General features: G+C 42.9%; 3 protein-coding genes across 7 annotated transcripts; all 3 read right to left on the minus strand.

Moving 5' to 3' along the window:
- Window positions 1-1,665: 1,665 nt before the first annotated feature.
- On the minus strand, window positions 1,666-6,481 carry LOC135625167 (uncharacterized). Of its 2 annotated transcripts, XR_010491926.1 has the most exons (8): window positions 6,284-6,481; window positions 5,892-6,197; window positions 5,655-5,695; window positions 3,223-3,386; window positions 3,016-3,118; window positions 2,775-2,944; window positions 1,913-2,438; window positions 1,666-1,802 (listed from the first exon to the last, which is right to left on the minus strand). XR_010491926.1 is itself a non-coding variant. In XM_065129565.1 (7 exons), exons 2-7 carry the CDS (start codon window positions 6,164-6,166, stop codon window positions 2,067-2,069), a joined length of 1,125 nt encoding a protein of 374 aa, XP_064985637.1. In that variant the 5' UTR covers window positions 6,167-6,197; window positions 6,284-6,480; the 3' UTR covers window positions 1,890-2,066. The 2 variants fall into 2 exon arrangements, 1 of the variants encoding a protein (XP_064985637.1); XM_065129565.1 differs by lacking the exon at window positions 1,666-1,802 and having other exon boundaries at window positions 1,890-2,438; window positions 6,284-6,480.
- A 3,850-nt stretch (window positions 6,482-10,331) lies between these two features.
- On the minus strand, window positions 10,332-13,540 carry LOC135625168 (protein indeterminate-domain 7-like). Of its 3 annotated transcripts, XM_065129567.1 has the most exons (4): window positions 13,000-13,540; window positions 12,399-12,902; window positions 11,884-12,280; window positions 10,332-11,556 (listed from the first exon to the last, which is right to left on the minus strand). In XM_065129567.1, the coding sequence occupies exons 2-4, from the start codon at window positions 12,592-12,594 to the stop codon at window positions 10,515-10,517; spliced, it is 1,635 nt and encodes a 544-aa protein (XP_064985639.1). In that variant the 5' UTR covers window positions 12,595-12,902; window positions 13,000-13,540; the 3' UTR covers window positions 10,332-10,514. The 3 variants fall into 3 exon arrangements, with proteins under 3 accessions (XP_064985639.1, XP_064985638.1, XP_064985640.1); XM_065129566.1 differs by having other exon boundaries at window positions 12,399-13,540; XM_065129568.1 differs by having other exon boundaries at window positions 12,441-13,531.
- Window positions 13,541-15,010: 1,470 nt separating this feature from the next.
- Window positions 15,011-20,909, minus strand: LOC103968844 (probable phospholipid-transporting ATPase 4). 2 transcript variants are annotated; one of them, XM_009382176.3, is made up of 11 exons: window positions 20,672-20,909; window positions 18,187-20,527; window positions 17,973-18,083; window positions 17,495-17,771; window positions 17,333-17,421; window positions 17,146-17,233; window positions 16,830-17,039; window positions 16,603-16,728; window positions 16,373-16,471; window positions 16,106-16,297; window positions 15,011-15,869 (listed from the first exon to the last, which is right to left on the minus strand). In XM_009382176.3, exons 2-11 carry the CDS (start codon window positions 20,001-20,003, stop codon window positions 15,207-15,209), a joined length of 3,672 nt encoding a protein of 1,223 aa, XP_009380451.2. In that variant the 5' UTR covers window positions 20,004-20,527; window positions 20,672-20,909; the 3' UTR covers window positions 15,011-15,206. The 2 variants fall into 2 exon arrangements, with proteins under 2 accessions (XP_009380451.2, XP_009380450.2); XM_009382175.3 differs by having other exon boundaries at window positions 18,187-20,172; window positions 20,354-20,909.
- Window positions 20,910-21,574: the final 665 nt, after the last annotated feature.

Here is a 21,574-nt window from a genome sequence, read left to right on the forward strand (position 1 = left end):
CGACAAAAAGACATTAATATCCGTCTCATACCACATAAATGCCCAACTGGGTGTACATCCGAAACTTAACAAAGGCATATGACATCAAGCGTTATGTGTTTTAGGTGCAATACCTCTCTCGCTTCATCTCGTCATGCTCGGTGCTTTCCCACCCGCGAACCACGTATCTGCCGATCCCGTCTCTGCGTCCAACACGCAACAGTTTCATAAGTCTCTCCTCTCCTACTGCCACGTCGTATCATCCTGCACGTTATCTCCTTGCTTTCGACGCTGGCCCACTCTCATCCTCCTTTGTCTGCGGCTCCCATATATAGCCCAACACAGGGAACAGGGAGGACGCATACCGGAATAACCTCATCTGCCTCTCTCCTGACGCCACCGTGGCGGGAGCGAACTTCGATAAGTATCTGTTCCCTGCTTGGCTCCAGACAGAGGAGCCCTGATCCCCCACTATATATACGTACATATCACCCAAATCTTTTTCTCCGCCGCGAACGAGCAAGTCATGGAGGAAGAGGCGGGAAACCGGAAGCGGAAGGAGAACGACGGCGGCGGGGCAGAGGCGGCGAAGGCAGCCAAGTTCATCGCGGAAGTGCCCGAAGCGGAGGGGATGGTGGAGATGGAAGAGGCGGCTGTGGCGGAAGTGATGAAATGGCTGGAGGAGGAAATGGACTCCGCCGCACTCCCCCCGTCTCCTTCGTCGCCATCCTACCGCCAGGAGACGTCCTTCGTCACCATCAACGGCAACGAGGAGAGCTGCGGGCCCTCATTCTCCAGCTCCGCGTCCACCGTCATGGCCAGCGTGGACACCAGCGGCGCCGATTACGTGCCCTACTTCGTCGGGTGCCCCTCCGACCGCGCCGCGTGGCCGCCCGCCGCACCATTAATCTGGACCCTGGCCGAAAGATCGGCGGCAAAGCCCGTCGCGGAAGCGGCGGACGGGTACGGCGCCGCCGCTGTCGAGGATGACGAGTCGGAGTGGGTGGCGCAAGTCCTCGGGGTCGGTGCAGCGCTCAAGGTGGAGGAGAGCCGGGTGTAGAGAGCGAAAGAGAGAGAGACTAAAGGAGGAAGAGAGAGAGAGGGTTTTGTCTTTGTATAGGGAGGGGTGTTTGTTACTCTTTATTGTCTCCTGCATTGGAATGTGAAATGAGACAGTGGAAGGATTTGTTGCTGAAGTAGCAGAAGAAAAGGTGTGGGGGGTGGGGGGAAAGAGTTTGTTTTTATTCCTAAAGAAACCTCACCAGCTCAGCTTTCTCCTTCCCCCGTGGACGTGAGATTTGAGCTTTGGTGGTACTATCCCACTGGAAAGCATTGTCTTCGACCATAAGGAGTACTAGTAAATTAGCACGGTGATGCTATGTTTTTTTATTTTTTAAAATCCGAAGAGCGGAGTCAAAATTTATGAAAATGTGGATTCACCATCTCACATCGGTCCCCTAATTTTTTTATTATTTATTTCATAAATCGTGAGTTTTAGTTAGTTATCGAACAGAGAGAGCCATAGCAATTGGGTTTCATGTAAATACCGAAATCCACCCCCCTCCCTCTCCTAGACTACCGAGAGCTGAACCGTCAATACGGGACAGAAGCTCCGCCATCCATCGAGTCCGTTAGTTACACCATACCATCCCAGCAGCAGAGGCCGTTTTCAACACTTACGTACCATACCATGTAGTGGCTTAACGCCAAAAGCATTGCGGCACGGTGCCGATAAATACACTGACGGAAACCGAGCACATTTTTTGTCACAAGCTGCTCACTTAAATCATCACATGAAATCTCTGACCCGAAAGCCAAGCTCCCTACAACGTAGAAGGGCAAGCACATCACATGAAGAAGAACAGCCAACATTTGTAACGTGGGGAGGCTAAAAAAAAAGAAAAAAAATCTAAGGGGAAGAAACAATATGAACCTTTTTAGTGATATGTGGTTGCAAAGATGTATGGGCGACAATCTGTTCTCCAAGGCCACGAAACGGCCGCGAGGAGTCCAACTGTTAGAAGTCAACAGTATGACTACACTAGTGATTGAATAAATATCCTTGATGGTGGTCGGTGATACGGCTCTCATTTGCCATACGGGTGGTACCTGTTCCCGTAACCTCGTCCACTGCCGTGGCCACCATCATACCACCCACCATATCCACCTGGGCCACCGTACATGTCACCACCGTAGCCGCCAACTCCATACATAGGCCCACCGTAGTTGGATCCATAGGCTGCACCATAGCCTGGGACACCACCGTAGCTATAGCCTCTGCCATAACCATAGCCTGAGCCTCCACCGTAATAGGCATCACCGTATGGATGATCACTTCCATAGCCATAAGAGTTTCCTCGGTATCCACGTGCACTTCGGTTACTACCACCGTGACTAACCCTCTCATTCATCCTGGAACTGCCACCTGATCTCTTCGGCTCGGCCTTCTTGATTTCAACCTGCAGAGAAGAGCAGTCAAGTCATGCTTCTTAAAATCCTAGAGCAGAATTCCCAATGTCTGCTCTACGAAGGATGGTATTTTCTATCACTAACTGCTCAATTAACAGAACAGATATCGAGGGGGAAAAGACACTGAGCACGGACGCCAAAAGAAACTAGACCGGCAACGGGTATTTCAATATGGGGGCTGGGTGGTGCATCATTCTGAGGCTTCACGGTTCCAGGTGTTCAAAAACCTATCTTGCCTTTTTCATATTTTTCTTTTGACAGGATTAGAGTTTCTAAACTTGTTCGATAAAACCAAGTGAGCAGAACCACGAAATGAGTTGACTCACTTGTTTCCCTGCAAGATCATGCATCCTACCCTCCGAGATAATCTTGTCAACAGCTTCCTCATCTTTGAAAGTGACAAAACCAAAGCCTCTTGACCGCCGGGTACTATGGTCAAGCATTATTTGGTGTTCAATCACTTCACCATACGAGGAGAAGTGTTCCTTCAACTCATCTGCAAATGTTAATGATAACATTAATTACCAAAATTAAGAACATGATCACCACAAAGAAGGTAGTTCCTACCTTCGGTTAAAGCAGTGGGAATTCCACCCACAAAGATTTTTTTCGTCTTGATGCCTGCTTTTGAAGGCATATCTTCTCTTGGAACCGTTCTCTTAACTTCGACCTGAACATGCCGTCGATTCGCAGAATCAATCAGTAAATACTAATCAAAGGAGGTTGTTCAAAAAGAAGAAAGTTATGCTGAAAAAGTTTCATATAAATTCCCACCGTCCTCCCATCTATAACATGCTCATCCTCCCAAACCCTGTCAATTACTGATGGGTCAGCAAATGTCACAAACCCAAATCCTCTTGGCATGTGTGTGTTCTTGTCCTTCATTATCACAGAATCAATGATCTCCCCATACTTGCTGAAATGTTTATTGAAGGTATCTGGAACAACAAAATAGCATGTAAATGACCAGCATTTTATTTGTAACATACAGACCAGGAAAAAAAGCTTACACAGGAAGGTGCTAGATGATCAATTCAAAAAGGTTCTTACCGTAAGCAAACTGGATTAAAAATACCCGTTTAAGATACAAATCCACAACAAACAAATCGTGCTGGTCTCTGTAAAAGACATGGACTACCTCATAAAATAGTACCCGAATACCATGTCAAGAAGACAAAAAAAAAATCAAAATCTTTGCAAGGAAAAAAAAATATCACCAAGTAACATTCCATGAATGAATAACCAATTAACTCAATTTTGTTTATTGATGTATTTACAGTTTCTATGGACATTTCTGAATCGCCTAACATGATTTTGAGTCTCCGACCCTTAATCTCGCGCGAATGATATTCTGCAATATGAGAAGTAAAACTTTTCATAAGTTGCTTTCTGATGGTACAAAAAAATAGCAAATAAATTGGTTATATATCTCTCTTACAACATCTTACACCTAAAAGGCTAGCCTCCACTTTGGACAACTGTTGCAGGATTAACAATCTTGATGTCAATTCGAATCGAGTTTAGCCACACCAAATCCACTAACAAGTTGATAAAATGTGATATAACCTCTAGAAAATTAATAGAACCATGTCAAGATATGTCAGTTCTGTTGGTCCAGATTCACTTTAGTGCTTCAGTTGATTCTTCGTGGTTCCTGCTTGAATTCATCAGAGTTTGATTTCGGTGAGTTTCAACTAGTTTCAAAAATCAATTCACTGCCAGTTAGTTCCAGATGGATCCAAGAGATTCCGAGTCAATTCCATCAAACATTTGGTTTATTTCAAACAATCTAATCCAACATCTGATTTCATCAATCTAGCTTCTTTTGGAATCCAAAAATTGCATGTCATACTTAAACTAACATTAAGTTATTAATAATGTGAAGCTTGATTCTGACCAAGTTGCTTTCATCTATAAGCAATAACCAATCCAAACCAATGATCCAGGTTCAACTTTGCTTTCATAAATTGCTCCAATTTTCAGCTATCCAAGAAAACTATCTTATCCTCTAATGTCATAAAAAGCTATGAAAAATGACGGTATACATAAACATGAAATTTGAGTTACAGAATACCATTTAACAGCTAACTTAGCAACAGGATGTCAAGAAGATTACCAATAAAAAGTCAAAGTAGTCCAAATTACTGAAATACATTTTTCTCTTTTTTCTTGGTGGGGATTGTTTGGGATATGCATTGCAAGAAGTGAAAACCAACTCAAATGCAAAGATATAGATCGTGGTCTAATGCAAGGCAGTTCCAACTGAACCAACAGATTAAAAAAATGTGTGCCTCTCATAACGGTGATGCAACTGAAAAAGACTGTATGTTATGGTAATTTAATTTTGCACTCGAGAGTCGGGACCTCAGGTATCTGTTCAGTTGGATTTCATATCTAGTCATTAAGACAACTTTGGGAAAAAAAAAAAGATAATATTTTTTGTGTCATCAATGACCAATTACTATAAAAAATTACACAGTCTGTAAAATAACCTAACAGAAAAACAGACTGGACTGAGGTCCCTGGTTAAGAATTTCATACTTGCAAAACTAGCAGAGGATTGGTTAATTGTTCCTTCCTCGTATTTATAATTCTATAACTGCCTTATAGATCTAGTTCTATGATATATCAAAATCATCTGTTCTGCTAAAGACTTGGAAAGTGCATGCAGGTGTAGGATATCCTTAAGCATCAAACCTGATCCAACCAAAAATGATGGTTTCAAAGAAACATATTCATCGAGCAATTCTTTAGAGAATAAGTTTATGTTTAAACGACCAAATTATGAATATGACCATGCTCAAAAAACATAAAAGTGAGATTCTTAAGCAGTATCTGCAACAAGATGCAAGGACTCCCCTTTTTCACTAGAAGTAACTGTGCCTACTACGAGATTACATAATGTTAACGAATAAGTGATGAAAACTTTACTTTGTATTGCATCATTTGCATATCTTATCACAGTGTCAGCTGGTGAAGAATTCATCTCAACGAGTAATTGACATATCCTTGCCAACAGCTAATTTGGCATCATCCAGAAGTAGCTCAATCTTCCAGAGGGATTACCACAATTAAAATGATTCACTTGGCCTTAAATAATATACCTTAGGTAATAAAGTCACCAAAAGCAATTACCAATCAAGAATCAAGAAGTTGCTACTAAATATGTATTGAAGCGACTTGAAGAAATAAGAAATAGCACATACCTTCTGTAGTATCCCAAGCAACACCACCCACAAAGATTTTTCTACCACAATGAAGAGAAGAAAATAAAAACATGGTTAATATTATTTTCCTCAAACCAACAAGTGGCAATATATCGTGCTATGCTAACGCAATCGACATTTGAGAAACAACCCACAAGCACCGAGATATCCGAGACAAGCTCATGCAGTATAACGTAAATAGAAATACACCAAAATCTTCAGGTCTTCGATACTAACCCTGCTGACGACGAACCGGCATCGGCTTGCCTCATCTCCTCGCCACCACTATTATCTTTCATCTTTCCCTTAGACTCCGCACTCCCATCTCCATCCTCATCCCCTTCTCCTCCTCCTCCATCACCACCGCTTCCTCCTCCGCCGCCTCCCATTTCGTCTTCCTCTTCCTCCACCTCTTCTTCGATCTCCTCCTCGACCTCTTCTTCCACCACCACCTCCTCCTCGACCTCGGACTCCCCGCCCACGGCGTTCGGGATCTCCTCAGCGAGATCCATGGCGAGAGACCGCTTCCTCCTCCTAGGGGACCTGCAAAGAATCAGAGATTTACCGAGCTAAATCTCTCCGCTACCGATCAGAACCTGCAGAAAAGGGATCGAAACCCTAATTCGTACCTAGGGTTTAAGGCCTCGTTTAAGCGAGAGACCGGGAGAGAGAGAAGATTAAATAGCCCGGGCTTGAAATGAAGAGACGGGAAGGAGAAACGAGATGACCAAATGTAAACCCTAGCGAGGTTCAGGCGCCGCTCTCGCCCTCGGCTCGGAGACGGTGAGCACGTTGTGGCGCAGGCTACGATTAGACCGCGGTAAACAGACGTTCTTGCCACGGCTCAATTCAACGGAACGGGTTCTTGAATAAGGACGTGATATGCTTTTGCTACCCACCAACGTTCACCCCCGATTGCGCCCATCTCCTCAGCCGTTCCTGCCTCCAACTATGCGGTTGGCACACCGGCGTACAAGCCACATTGGCGTGGGTAAGTGTATCACGAGTGCCTATCTTTTCTTTCATTATTAAGCTTGGGGCTTCGCCACCGTCCCCGATCCGTTTTAGAGGGGCGATGAGATAAATCATGCGTATTTGTTTTAAATATATGTATAAAAAATATATACGACGAATTCCGGAAAATAAGTCTTGGAATTTTTTTTTCTCCCCAAAGGCATAAGTTCTTGCTCTCCAAAATATTTTCTTATTTTTTTTTATTTTTTTTGTGTGATGATAGATATATTTTTAATGTTATTAATTTGGTTTGGTTTAATTCATTGGTCCGGTTCTTAATGCTTTGAACCGGACCAAAAAGAACCGGGTGTAAAAAGACGGCAAGGAAAATAAAGGAGTGATAGAGATAAAATAAAAGTAAAAAATAGCTAAACCCAACCTTTTTTGTTTTTTCGAGAACTCGTCCAAATGTATAGACATATATATTATTTATATTAATGTAATCGCCAGCGTTAAAAATGGTTAGAGGAATAGAGCTACCTGTTATAAGATTGAATCAGTAATTAATTTTAATTAATTACTTCTTCTTGATGATGATGGATGAGTTAATTACTAATTATCAACAACCTCTCACATTATATATTTCTTTGATATCGTTTATTGTAGTTGACGAAAGTTTAAGCAAAATTAATCCGGACGAATTTGTGAATTCTCCCAACGAATTTTTCTTAGTTTCAGTCTAATCATTCAATAAGATCGCCAGTACGGCTGATCGCTGGACCGATGCATGAGATCATTCGTCGCATCCGAGTGTGATGGTGGTCATGATGTTCCAAAGGAATTTGAGTGCTCTACGAGACTAAGAAATTTATCAGATTCGTCATTTTAAACCTTTGTGAAAAGCATGGAGTTTGGCACCTTTCTGAAGCCTATGCCTATGGAGGACCCTCGTTCCATTATATGAATGCCTGGGACTGGTAATTTGTGTCGTTTTCTCCATTGCTTTAATTTCTCAACTATAAATCATTATTTGACTATGAAATTTGTGGGCAAAATGTCGTCGAATCATCCCATCTCAAGATTACTTATCAGTATCGATGAATTATGCATGTTCAATAAAACATTCTCCTTTTGACAGGTTTTGTAATTTCAATAATTTTTTTTCAATTACTTATCTGAATTTGCCCTTTCATTTGATGCACAGTGGCCTTTCATTTGCTGGGTAAATCTTACATTTACTGGTTTGCGAAATTACGGTAATATATTTATTTGTTTTTATTTGTTTTCCTATCTACTTTTGTCGTTAAAATCAAGATTCGTGTTTGCTGAGGCTACTGTTCTCGATCAAAGGACACTTGTCCGTGGATTTATGCTACTATCAACACCGTCGATGGTGAGGTACTGATGGCTCATTGGTGGGGAGCGTGGACTGTTTCCACCGGATGAATCCACAGCAAAGCCAGCTCATCGATGCATTAAAATCCGTGTCGAGCAGAAGCAGTAGCAGCAACCTTTTGCATGGGCTCCTGTCTTCCCCATCCCACATGCACTGTTACGTGATAGACCCTACTCGAGGTCATGGCCGCCTCAGCTGACGCCGGCTCTCTTCTCTTACGTGCCCTCCACGGAGAGCCAACTCACACGTGGAGCCACTGTGGACGAATGACTTCGAAATCCCCACTCATCTGTTTATGGCTTCATCTTTATATTCAAGCGGAAAACTTCGTCTTCCCCAGCGAATCAACTAGGTAAGTCATGGTCAACCCCATCCAATTAAATGTCACATGCAGGACATAGACATCATGCTACGCAATGATTCCCTACGCGCCTTACGTCGACCAGCAACTGGTCCAAAACCTAACGCCAAGTCCAGTGCTTCGAAACCATACGGAGACGCAATGATAGTCCTTTCGGCCTACACTATACAATCGCCTTCTCCTGTTACTAAAGTCATGCAGAGAGAGGCCTCGTGTCAACCACTGCTTCTACGTTACAAGTCTAAAAATTCGAATACTCGTACAACAGCTTTTCAACAAAAGATAATGAACTCACAAGAAAGCAAGAAATGTGTGCCTGTGTGTGTGAGAGCGAGAGATCTATATATATATATAGAGAGAGAGAGAGAGAAAGTGGAAAATGGGGTGGAAACAGTGCTGCTTCGCCACCTCGTGATAGCTGCTACTGCCGGTGCTGCTGCACTTCGCGCCTCGGCATCCTAAATAACGACACCATGGCCACCACCACCCACGCACGGGTCGAGGTGACAAGCTCGCAAAATAAAAGATATATAGAAACCTGCGCCTCATAGCGTAAGAGATTCCTTGGCGTCGTTTAATTCCCTTACAGCTCTTGGTGAAACTCCGTGCTTCCTTTCGCCCTCCCTCGATGCATGTGTCTTAACAGTGCGCTTGCATGCGTGCCCGCCTCTGCAGGCTTTGACCAAAAAGTGCTCTCGTCTTTGTCTCCGGGGCCGTTGACAAATATAAAGAAACGTTCTATATATATACATATATATGAATATACATAAACTTTTAGCCTCCGGAATACGTCCGGCCATTTATGATGGAAACCTCGATCTCCACCTCATGAATCGTCTTTGTTATCTTACACGATGGCAAGCAAGGAGCTAAAATCGCATCTCACATAACAACTCGATGGAGAGAGGCTGAAACAGCGGTGGCAGGTTGGTGAAAAGTGGTGGAGAGGGATGAGGAAGAAAGATGGTTTAGTCGTTTTGGATTAAACTTGTTCGCAGTTCCCTCACGATCTGAGATGATTCTTGTCCTTTTGGAGTTGAATAGTAAATGTGAATGAGGCGAAACAGTTCCACGGTAAATAAAAATGGCAGGAGTTTACACGAAAAAGGAAAAACCCTAAAATAAAGGGAGAAAGTAAAGTGTATGGCATGCCGAAAGGTGAAGGACATTGTCCTCGAAAGGAGCCTGTAGGAATGGTCATTTGTCTTTCACACTTATTGCAACCTATCTCTGTCCCTCTCCAACTGTGCACGCGATGTGCACTGCTTTGATCCAAGGATCACGTCCTGTGTCTTGCCGTTGTTGCTTGTGTTTGGCGTTGCAAGTTTTACTTGGAGCTCCGACGAGGACCGGCAGAATTTTAGGTGGATTAATTTGTCTCTCAAAATAAATAACTACACAAGTAAAACCAGTATGTTATCACCTTAAATATGATTCAAGAAGAAAAAAAATTAAAGATTAATTAATATTTGCACAATATAGTTGTGGGATATCAAGGCATGCATGCTTGTTATTGTAGGTAACCGAAAGAAAAATATGAGAGACGATTTGTCATTCGACAACAAAGTAATATTATTAATTCGTGAGTACTTTGGATTATTAACGATCACCTCTCGGATTACCGACATCATTTCCAGGTGCTGTAAAATTTATTTTTCCATGACCATAGCATCATATCAGACGCATATTCTGATGATTCATTTATCACATGCATGTTTCTCAGCGCTGCACTGCATGAAATAAATGATAGGAACAAAAATAGTCGGAACACAAAACCAAAGAAAAATGAAAAGGCACCTTTACCCATTCTTCGATTGACTTTTCACTCTTAGATAAACTTTCTAGTCAATTGTGCGTGTGCGTGTGTGTATAAATATAAATATATATATATATATATATATATATATATATATATATATATATATATATATATATATATATATATATGTATATAACATTTTTTCAGTTGGAGGAGAATTCTAATTATTTCAAAAGGAGTACATAACAGAGATTATTACAGAGCTAAAGGTCGAAACTTGGATATGACACAACAAATCAAGAGAGGCAGTGCAATTCTAATCTTAGGAGAATTGACCACAGATATTGACAGAAGGCGGAGACTGGATGAACAATAGATAGAATTACCATTCTACATTTCCGGGAGTAGCTGTCCGTGGCATGGCTTCTTGCTTTGTCGGTGCTGCTCATAGGAGGAGGAGCCCAAGCAAGGATCAAACGCTGTCAAGTCGAGTATGTCCCTTTCGGGAAAGGGTTTCAGTCCCAAGAAGTCTCTGGTCATCCCATCGTTCCCACCGCTGCCACCACCTCCTTCCTCAACCATTCCGTGGCTTCTTGCAAAACCCCCCATGCTGTTATTACTTGCTTCCCCCTTTGATTCCAGCATCCCCCTGAATGCATCCTCGAAAGGCCCATCGAAACCTGGAGTCGAGGAGAGAGAGGGCGTAACCATGTCATGAAGAAGGAGAGGAGGCGATTCTTGCCCAAAGCCACCAATTACACCGCCTCCCCTCCCTCCACTAGCATCACCATCGCCGGAACAATTACCCATTTCTTGGTGCGAAGACAAGCCTAAAGCAAAGCTGGCAGTGTTGTTGGGCGGAACAGCGGAACTCGTAGCATGAGCTGCCATCAGACCTAGGTGTTTAGGTCTACTCATGGTTGCACCCATCTCGGCTGCTTTCTGGAGTAATGCCGTAGCTGACATGTGAGGAGACGAGGCCGAGGCTTGGAAGGCTGGAGGAATAGGAAGCCGGTGAACTTGGGGGTTCCCACGTGAGTACTCCTGTTGCAACCTTACGGAGTAGACAGAAGAAGAAGAAGAAGAAGGGAGGTCCAAGTGGTTCAGGGAGGTGGTTATGGGTCCCTGGCAAGTTAGCCATGGCGGGATATTCGATCTCATGTCGAACTGTCGAGGCTGGTGTTCTCTTTCCGGTGAGAGCTCCCCTTGCATCCCATGGCCGCTGACGATGCTGGTGTTGGCCTCATTGGTTCTCATCATGTGAGGGAACTGGCTCCGGAGTATGGTTGGTTGGACTTGGACAGTGGAGGTCTCACAGGAAGCTGTAGGTTGTGAGAATAGGTGATTGGCAAACGGGTTTGCTGCCATAGCCCTCGCACTTTCTTCCGCCAATGCGTCACAAAAGGCTCTGTGTGTGATAAAGCTATCCCTCCTGCGATCAGCAGCCAACATGAGAACACAGAAGAACAAACTTACACGGAGACCGGACAGCAATAACTAAGAAAGGCACTAAACTTCCATCAGGAAACACAGGAGAGGAAAAAAGATGAACGATGAAAACAACATAAAGCCAAGGGTTATATGCATTATGATTTCTGAATCTCTCTCTCTCTCTCTCTCTCTTCTTTGAGACTCGCATAAATGGCAGATGGGTTTCGGCCGGTGTTATCTTAATGGAGCCTAGTTCCGATAACATTCTTCGTCTATTCTGATGCTAATATCGTCTGGAATTGGATAATCGAATGAGTGGTGGTGCTACCTCGAGAATAGCGTGCCACAATCGCATCTGTATTCCCTGGTGCCGCAGATTTTGGAGTGGGCTTTCCAGTCGGATTGAACAGCATACTTCTTGGAACACTTGTCGCACTTCCACTTCTTCTCTCCATGCTTCCTGCTGAAGTGCTTCTTGATCCCAGTAAGGTCGCCGAGTGCCCTTGAAGGGTCATGATGCACACACGTCGCCTCTGGGCATACGTAAACCTTCTTCCTCACCTCCTTGCTGCTTCTTTGCTTCAGCTTCCATGGGAGGTTGTGGCCCCTCCGGTGGAGCTGCAGGTTCTGGTCTCTCTGGAATCCCTTGTTGCAGATCTCGCACGCAAACCTATTGGTCGCCATCAGCGTCTTGGGGGACAATGCTATCACCTCGGCATCCGGGTCTAATCAAGGTGCACGAGACCAGAATCAACGAAACAACAAGTAAAAGACGATCTCCTCAGGACAACACAAGTATTGAGCAGACAACAGCAAAGATCAGAAGAAAGCATAGCAAGAAACCATAATTTGGAAGAGAAGGCGATGCTGATCTGAATGCAAAACCTGGATTTCCCGGCAGGTTCCTCTTTTTCTTTGGTGGATTTGGGTTTGGGGAGGCGAAGGTAGACTGGTGGTTGGAAGAGACGCTTGCTTCCCTGGAGGCAGAGGTAAGATTCGACATGTTCTCATCCACCAGTTGGTGTTGGTGTATTAGCATCCCTTCGATCGTCTCCCAAGATGCTGTACAGTGCGTTGGTTTGTTCTGGAACGAGAGGAAACGATCAAAGGCTAGCTAGGGCTGATGACACAGCACCGATCAGTCCGAAGAAAGCTAGCAGATCTATAGATGCGTAGCACATCTGCAAAAAGAAAGCACTGAGGATGGCGAAGCTATGGGAAAAGAGACATCATCACTCCATGTCCTGACACGCAACTGCAAGGGATATCCCACAAAAACATACGCACAAAAAAACAGGTGGTCCTGATGCAACAACACATCTCTGGGATTTTTGTGTGCAGGAAAACCTGGATATTGAGGAAGATTTCAGATCCTTGAGATCGAAACCAGGAAAATAAAAACAAGGGAGCAATTCAAGTGGAAAGGATAAGAACAAGATGTCACCTGCAAAGGACTATACAGAATTGCTTGTCAAGAGAAAGACAAAGCCACAAAAACCTAGTAAAAAATTCGAGGTAAATCCAAAAGCTAACCGATACACAAAATTGAAAAAGACGGACAAACGCCGAGGGAAGAAGAAAAGGAAAGCAGTCCTTCAGAGAGAGAGAGAGATCTATCGCAGATGATGAGATGAGGCCTGAGGGAAGGCAGCGAATGTGCAACCCTTGAATACCCACAACATGGAGCCAACCCTGACGTCCTACTCCCTGTCTTTTCCTTTGCTCCTACGCATATCTACAAATTCCTTCCACCTATTTAATCTCGTGTGCGCAGTAAAAGCTGTGGTCTTTTATCATCTCGCCTCTGCGGTGATCAGCGTGTGCACAGTAGCATGGGAAGAATATTGCAGTGAGTGTGAGTCACTCGTCTGGTGGAGTCTCAGTACTGCTCATCTTTTCATCTGCATTACACACAGATCAAAGTGGTAGGCCACAAACCCCCCATACGTTGTATTGGACCAGATTCCTTGGTGATTTGGTTTCGGTGTCTCCACGAACGTACCGGCTTTTGGGTGGGTATTAGATTAGTGCCAATATATCTGTCCTCAAAAGGGAAAAAGCGAGAAGAAAGGCGAGTATGATTTCAGAAGAATGATGGGTGATTGATTTATTATTTGTCACTGCGAAAGGGTTGCGAGGAGTGTGGGAAAGAAAGCAAGTCATGCGCCAGCTTTTTATACTATGCCGCTAGAATGATTGGAGCATTGATTGGAATTTACACTGCCATGCCTCATGTCCTTTCTACCCTTCTCCTCATCCCCCTGCAACCCATCATTTATTATATTATTTCTGTGCCTTTTTCTTTTCTTTTTTGCTCAATGCAAATAAATTGATATTTCAAAGCTTCCTCTGAAAGAAAGAAGAAAGAGAATTGTCGATGTCAATCAAACACCTAAACGAATAAATCGTATGGAACGACGATGAGACAGAAATGTCGTTGCCTTGTAATCGAAGGGAAGAATAAAGTAATTTTACGTGTTCTTTTGTCATTATCTGCCACCTTCTTGTTGGATTTCCTATAATTTAACGCCATAATATGCCTGGCAATTTGCGATCACAGCTCAGCCGAATCCTTTGGCGAATACGGTACACAATAAAACTCCATAATATATACGATCGACCTATTGATGTTCATGCAGGAAAGAACCAACTTAGTACTGTTTCTTGGGAAGAAGCTTTTCGGAATCCAAAGACGAAATTTCTTTTGTGTGATGAGACGTGCAATGAATGAGAAGTAGCACTTGAAATTAATGTACAATGTATATACAATGATAATAATAATAATGTATTACAATGTTTTGGATCCTTTTTATAGATTTAAGTATCAAATTATAATCGTATCAAATCAAATGTATAGTATATTTCCTCCGAAGAAAGTAATAATTCTGATTCGATTTGAAAATTAATCTTTCACCCTTGATTATATATATATATATATATATATATATATATATATATATATATATATATATATATATATCATTGAATAAATTTTGTCACGTGACAACTTATTATATATGCAAAACATCTTTAAATTTATTTTATTAATAAATCAACTAAACTTGTTGCCTTAAATATGCATATCCACAAGTCTTAATGAACAGACATCCTAAGTCTCGTTCAACTAACGCACGCCTATGTTTCTCGATCAAATTCTTCATCCTCAGCAGGGATGCAGAAGGTAAAACAGGCTCACAATCTCAGGGATGCACAAGGCACACAACCATTCCAAGACACAAAGCACACACCCACATCAGCAGTTGTATCAAGATGAATTAGCCCGCAAACCAATTGATTTGATAATTTTCTCCAATTCACACACATACCATGCATACCACAACCAAACAAATCAGCATATAGGAGCTTATTAACTCGGGAACACAGTCACTTCCATATGACAAAGCAAATGTAAGTGCATTACAAGGAAACACTTTAAAAAAAATGAAATGCTTCACTGAGGACAAGAAATGTATGTATATACTTCGATTATTTCCATGGCGCTTTGAGTCAAAAATGTTTATTTATGATACAGATGATAGCCTATGAATCATTCTTGAAGAACAACAACAGATGAATTAGTGAAGAAGAAAAATCAAGAACCAAAAAAATTACAAAGCAGAAGAAAGTCCACTGGCTAGGGCTTCAAACATCTTATGACTGAGCTTGGACATTCACTGATGAGACTTTCCTCTGAAACTTTTCTCTTAGCTGTCTGATCTTGGCGTCCACTCTTGCTGTAAAACCAATTTTGGTCTTCTGCCTTGCTTTGGACCTCTCCCTCTTCCACATATGCTGGTCCTCCACATCCTTCTTATAGTATTTGATCTCTTGAATCACATGATGATCAAGTGGATTTAAGGCTCTCTGGAAGGAGATATGTGCCAGATAAGGAATGTTGCAGGCAAGAGTCACTAAAAGTGTTGCAGCCCAATATACAGGAGCAGGGCCGAGGGCTTCCAAGAGTATCTGGTAGGCATTTCCAGATATCAACGGCGAGGATATTCCATAAGCGACCAGAAAGAGGTACCATGTGGCCACACTGCCCCAGACAAAGAGGTGCTGGATCCATGTTAAGTGGCTCATTGTTAAGGCAATTTGCAAGTTCACAGCCCAAATAATGCAGGTGAACATGGTTGTTCCAACAGCAGCCATGTCTGCCGTCTGACCCTCAGTGCGAAATGCCTGATTGTAGAAAATGTGGATGTTTAGGAAATATATGACAAGGGATGAGTAGAGACCATTGCCCATCCAACCAAAAATCCTATACCAATCGAAGAAAAGATTCCTCGGCCCTTGCTGGTATAATGCTGGGAACTGCAGATGAAACAGTCATGACAATGAAGGTTTGAAATTGAAAATGAATTCGCATAACTAGAAATTGTGATAATTGTCCTGAAAGAATGTAACAGGAGGCATAATATGGATTACAGATGATAAATTGCTTGTGAAAAAGAGCAACAAATATTTTGGATATCAGAAACTTATGGATCTGAATGGAGGTCTCACAAAGAACACACTGTCACTTATACACTGCTGTATGACAAGCATACCTGTAAGCATACTTCAGAAGAAACATCTTGTTCGAAGACTCCCAACGATATCACGGGTAATGAGGTTAGAATGACATTGAATAGTAGCATGTACCAGTCATCATACACCGACTGCCCAGAGAAACCAGTATATGCCTCAAAATAGAAAATCGTGAGGCCAAAGGCTATGTTTTTGTAGAAGAAATAACAGACCTGAATGCAGTAGTGAAATTGATTCAGATAATGACATGAATGCAAAGATGTCGTGAAATTGTTACCAACACTCACCATCTGTGCTATCCTCTTATAGCACCAGTGGCCATGGACAACAAGGAGCCGTTCAAGGAAACGGAACTGGGAAATGGAGAAATCACTAGCCATCACAGCCTGCAGAAGTTCAATAATTACGAGCATGTTAGCAACTTATGTCTGCTCCCATCCGCCTTAGATGATTCTGAATTCCTATGGAAGAGTAGGCTTTTAAGGTGCAGAAGGCATCCCGATATAACACAACAAACCTGCATGCCCTCTACCCCACTAATTCCAACACCAACATCTGCCTCCTGAATCATGCCCACATCATTAGCACCATCGCCAATCGCCAAAGTAGTCTTACCTGTTCCTTCTTTCACCAACCGAGTCACCTAAACCAAGAATAAGCATCACTAACTAAAACTAATATTTTCATTTAACATTACTCTTTGATTATTATGAAAGAAAAAACATGTAAAATATTAAATACTACCAATGCTTTCTGTTTTGGGGAGACCCGGCAGCATATGACAGAAGAACAATCAACTGCTAGACTCAAAAATTGATTCTTCAAGTCATCCTCCAGAGCATATGTTAAAGTTTTACCATCAATTATCAAAGCAAATGCTGCATTAGGATCTTTCTCTAGCTTGATCATTTGAGAGGCATTAGTTATTTGCGTCAAGATATTGTCCTTTGCAACCTGAGCAGTTATTAAACACAAACACAAAGATGCATGAAATCAACATATAGCAGCGAACCAGACTCAGTGCAGTAATTGGAAAGATATGGTTGGTGAAATCATGAACCTTTTTTGTGTCTTGTGACAATATGCCAGTGCTCTCGATGGATAAACAAATGTGTCTCATGCCTTGTCTCAATAAACTGCAAGCAAATCTGCAATAGATATTGGAGCTTTATTGGAGGCCTGGGAAAGATATTGACACCATTTCTAGCGATCGTTTTCTTTATATGTGAGTTACTAGAGACACATACCCTATATTTATTGCAGTCTCCATCTTATCACCTGTAAGAACCCAGATCTTGAGACCAGCTTGTGCTAACTTATCTATGCATTGAGAAACCTGTTAAGAGAGAGTATGGTCAAAGAGCATAAAGAAGCAAAAGTTGGTAGTAAAAGTAAATAACAACGCATACGCCTTTTTGTAATTTGTCTTCTACGGCAGTTGCACCAACAAGAATCAAATCCCTCTCGATCATGTCAGAGACTTGCTCAAGCTCTGTTTCTCTGTCAGGTCCAATTGTAGTTTTTGCTTTAAGAAACTTGGTGTTCCAATCAGAATACTCTGATTCTCCAAGTACCCTGTAAGCCAGTGCCATAGTCCGCAAGCCTGCTTCCCCATATTCATTTAGATGTTTAATTGTCTCTCTCTCATATATTCTGCCGTTTTTTGATAGTTTATCCAAAATGATGCTGCTCGGTATGAAAAATAAAGAAAGGTTTCTTTAGGCACTGAAGCTATGAACTCCTATAGATATAAACTTGATAAAATGGGTCTTATGTGCACTATGATATGCATGACATGATTTTAAGATAAATGAACTTAAAACAATAGGTAAGATATCCCAAACGTCAAAAGTAGTTGATGACATTACAAGAGTTATTTGATTTTACCTGTCAGCACCTTTGCATAAAAGAAGAATCTGCCCAGTCTCATCACGCACGATAACCGACATTCTCTTCCTTTTGCTGTTGAACTCCAAGAGACTCAGAACCTTGAACTCCCTAAAAGAAAAAAAGACAAAAAAAGAGGGGAAAAACTCACTGAAAAACATTGCAAGAATCGACGATCATTAGACTGATCAAACCATTAAGATTCAGCTCTAACCTTTCTAGAGGATCCTCAAAAGGAGAATATCTCTCTCTGATGAAGACACTTGATTGAGTCCTCTTACAGAACTCAAACCCAAATTCTCTGGCTGCAATAAGAAATGCTCCTTCATCCGGTGATTCCGCTTCATATGTGAAACCACCAGTTTTTTCATTTGGCTCAGGTATCGCAGCATGACAGAGAGCAAGTGTCCTGAAGAACAGAAGAATGGTACCTGCATTAGGTTCTTTTTTCCAATTTCCATGCGTAAGGCGATCATCCTCAAAGCTGAAATTCTTTTTTGCAGGCTTTTGTGGCTTCTCGACCATGCAAGCATTCCCATTTTCAAATTCAATTTCTGATGAGACAAAACGACCCCCGCTATCCTCCCAAAAATCTTGAGTGCTGCTATGCTGCTCAGATGTGCCTGATGCTTCTGATGCAAAATGCTTCACAGCGGCAATTTCAACTTCACTAGAACCAACACCATATGAAACACCAGCAATTGAACACTTCAAAAAATCCATTTCGTTGCAAGTTAAGGTGCCAGTTTTATCTGACAATATCGTATCAACTTGCCCAAGCTCCTCATTCAAATTTGATGTCCGTGCTTGTGCTGGATTCCCTGTCTCCCCATCGCACATGTGAAGATCTTGGTTTATGAATGTTGCTTGCAAGACTTTGACAACCTCAATTGAAACATAAAGTGAAATGGGTATCAGGTATCCATAAAGAATAAGAGCAGTGACAAGATGGAAGAAACCAGATAAAGTAGGATTTGAGGCATTGTAGATGTATGAAGTCTCATCAGGGTGCAAATACCACCAGTGTGGCATCCCAAACTTTGTCATCACAGCATAGCCTATCGAGCTGATTAATGAAATCAATAAGAGAAAGGTAAAAAGAATGTATATAATCTTATCCATCTTCTTCTCAATTCGACTTCTCTTAGATGGTGACTGGGTAGCATTCTGCATGACTTTGGTGTCATGACCAGTGAAGATAACCACTCCGTATACATATGTAGTATTCCTAAGCTTTGAATCTCTAAGTAGAATCTGACTTGGGTCAAGTGCATAAACCTGCTGTTCATACTCAAAGTTACCTATGAAACTGTAGAGATTAGGGTTCGGGTCCTCACATCGAATGGTGGCTGTGAAGTTCCTGAAAGCTACATCATCATCCAGTGTTAAAGTTACCTCCAAAGATCTCTTGACCTTCAAATTCGTTTCTCCATCCAAATTCATAGTCTCAACATAGCATATGCCATCCTCATAACTCGAGGACAACAGAAGCAAGTCAGCAGGGAAGAACTGATCCTTCTCCACCTTCACAATGTCCCCAACACGAATCTTCTGCCAATGTTTATAACCAAAGCACCCCTCTCCCTTATGGACGCTAACCTTACGGCTATTAACCTTCACATCCTGCATGAACCTCTGCCAATCTTCCAGTGCCTCCTTAGCCATACTTAGTCCAACAACAAATGCGAGAGGGGCAATCATGCTCATAGCGGAGAACGGAGCCACAGGAGTGAGGGAGAGGGAAGCGGCAAGAAGAAAGTATAGATTGGCGACACGGCGGAATTGCTCAAAGATGGCTTTCGGGAGGAAAGTAATGATGTTGTACTTGGTGGTGCTGACAAAGTTGGTGGGGTAATTGAGGGGCTTCTTGCGGTGTAATCCGGGCTGGTTGCAATGGACGATGCGGGAGTATCCGGGACCTTGGAGGGTATGCGGTTGCTCGTCGTCTAACAACACAGTGGGGCGGGTGCATGCAAAAGTGTAGAGCTTGCTCCATCGGAGCCGCTCCTGACTACCTCCTCCACGTGCCATCTGTTCCTGGGTAGCTCAAATCAAACACCACTGTTCCTCATCATTTGGAATTGGATCTTTTTTCTCAAACTATTTCCCACAAGAACGAGCAGTGATTCACTTTGCAAAGTGATTGAGGAAATCAATAACAAGCACTTCAATATTGTACCGACGGGATGCAGAGATTCATCTGAAATTTCTCGGTAAAGAAGGCATTCATTATGGATATAGAAGATGACCAATGGCGGATATAATGAGCCAAATGCTTTCGATACAATGGAAAACACAGGAAGGCTTCCAGGAACGCCGACGTAGTGCAAAACTAATTCTGGGCTCAATGATTAGGGGAAAAAAAGGGAAATTAACCAAACCTTGCAGCTCGAATTTAAATTTTTTGATCTGAAGACAGGGGATTCCGCAGAAATTCCTAAGAATTAACTCCCCATCCGTAGGTTGGGTCGGGTCATAGCACTTCCGACGGAAACAGATCGAGATCTCAGGCAGAAGAGACACAAAGGCTTCCGCTCCGCATCAAGAGTTTCCCACTGAACCCAGATAACAAAGCAAAGAAAAGAGCAAGCAGTAGAGAAAGGGCAAAAGGGTTCACGAACCAAATCAATACCACAACGAACGGAACCGATCAAAAATATCCGGATTCAGCTCCGGCGGAAAGGGAGAGGAAACCGCACCAGGAATGGAGCGCCAGACTCCGGAAACGAAAGACTCGAGGAGAAGGACCGTTCGCCAAGGAATCTGCCCCAGGGTCTCACAATGAGAATAGGGACACGAAGGTAGAGATCGGAGTCGAGCGAGGGTTCCTCCCGCGCACCCTCAGAGCGCACGACCGCCGACGCCAAGGGCTAGAGAGTTGACGGCCTCGCTGATCGCGGTTAATTCTTGGCTTTTCTCTGCATTTTTTTTTATCGTGCACATAAAACAAATAAAATGAGATATCGTGAGGAGGAGGCCCCCTAATTTTAAAGTTTAATTGCGAATCCGACTGACGGGGTGAGGAGATAATTACGCGGTGGGTGAGCTGGATCTCGCGAGGCGCCTTTCCGAGCCCAGACATGATCCAGGCCCCGTGGCCTCGCATTTCAATTCGCCGAGCCAGGTGTTTCCGTGTCAGCGGACACTTAATCGTGACGATGTTTTGAGGCAAGTATCCGATCCGACTTCATGTGGGAGTCAAAGACTGGTCCACCGCCGGTGCGAACGGAACCGGATCCTCTGCAGGTACGGAAGCCCCGTCCTCATTCCCCATGCGTACTCCACGTCCATCTGGCTTTGGTGCTTTGTGATGCACGTGCAATCTCATTTACCTGGTGAGGCTTATAAAAAGCTTATCGAAGAATCTATGATTTCTTCTTGCCGTGTTCGCTTCCTCGCTTCATCCGAAGACGATAAATAAATGTACTTGCACCAAATTTTGGCCAATGGTCTCTTCCCATCAGAATGTTTCTCAAGGATGGCAGGTCGAGGAAAACATAGTACGATAAATAATGATTAACGCAGCTCTCACATGGCAACATTCTAATTGTGTGTTCGAATCCAAAGTAGCAACGAGTTACCTGCTGGCTTAGGCCTTGGCA

Source organism: Musa acuminata, chromosome BXJ2-10 (genome assembly GCF_036884655.1).
Source record: "Musa acuminata AAA Group cultivar baxijiao chromosome BXJ2-10, Cavendish_Baxijiao_AAA, whole genome shotgun sequence".
Taxonomy (NCBI): domain Eukaryota; kingdom Viridiplantae; phylum Streptophyta; class Magnoliopsida; order Zingiberales; family Musaceae; genus Musa; species Musa acuminata.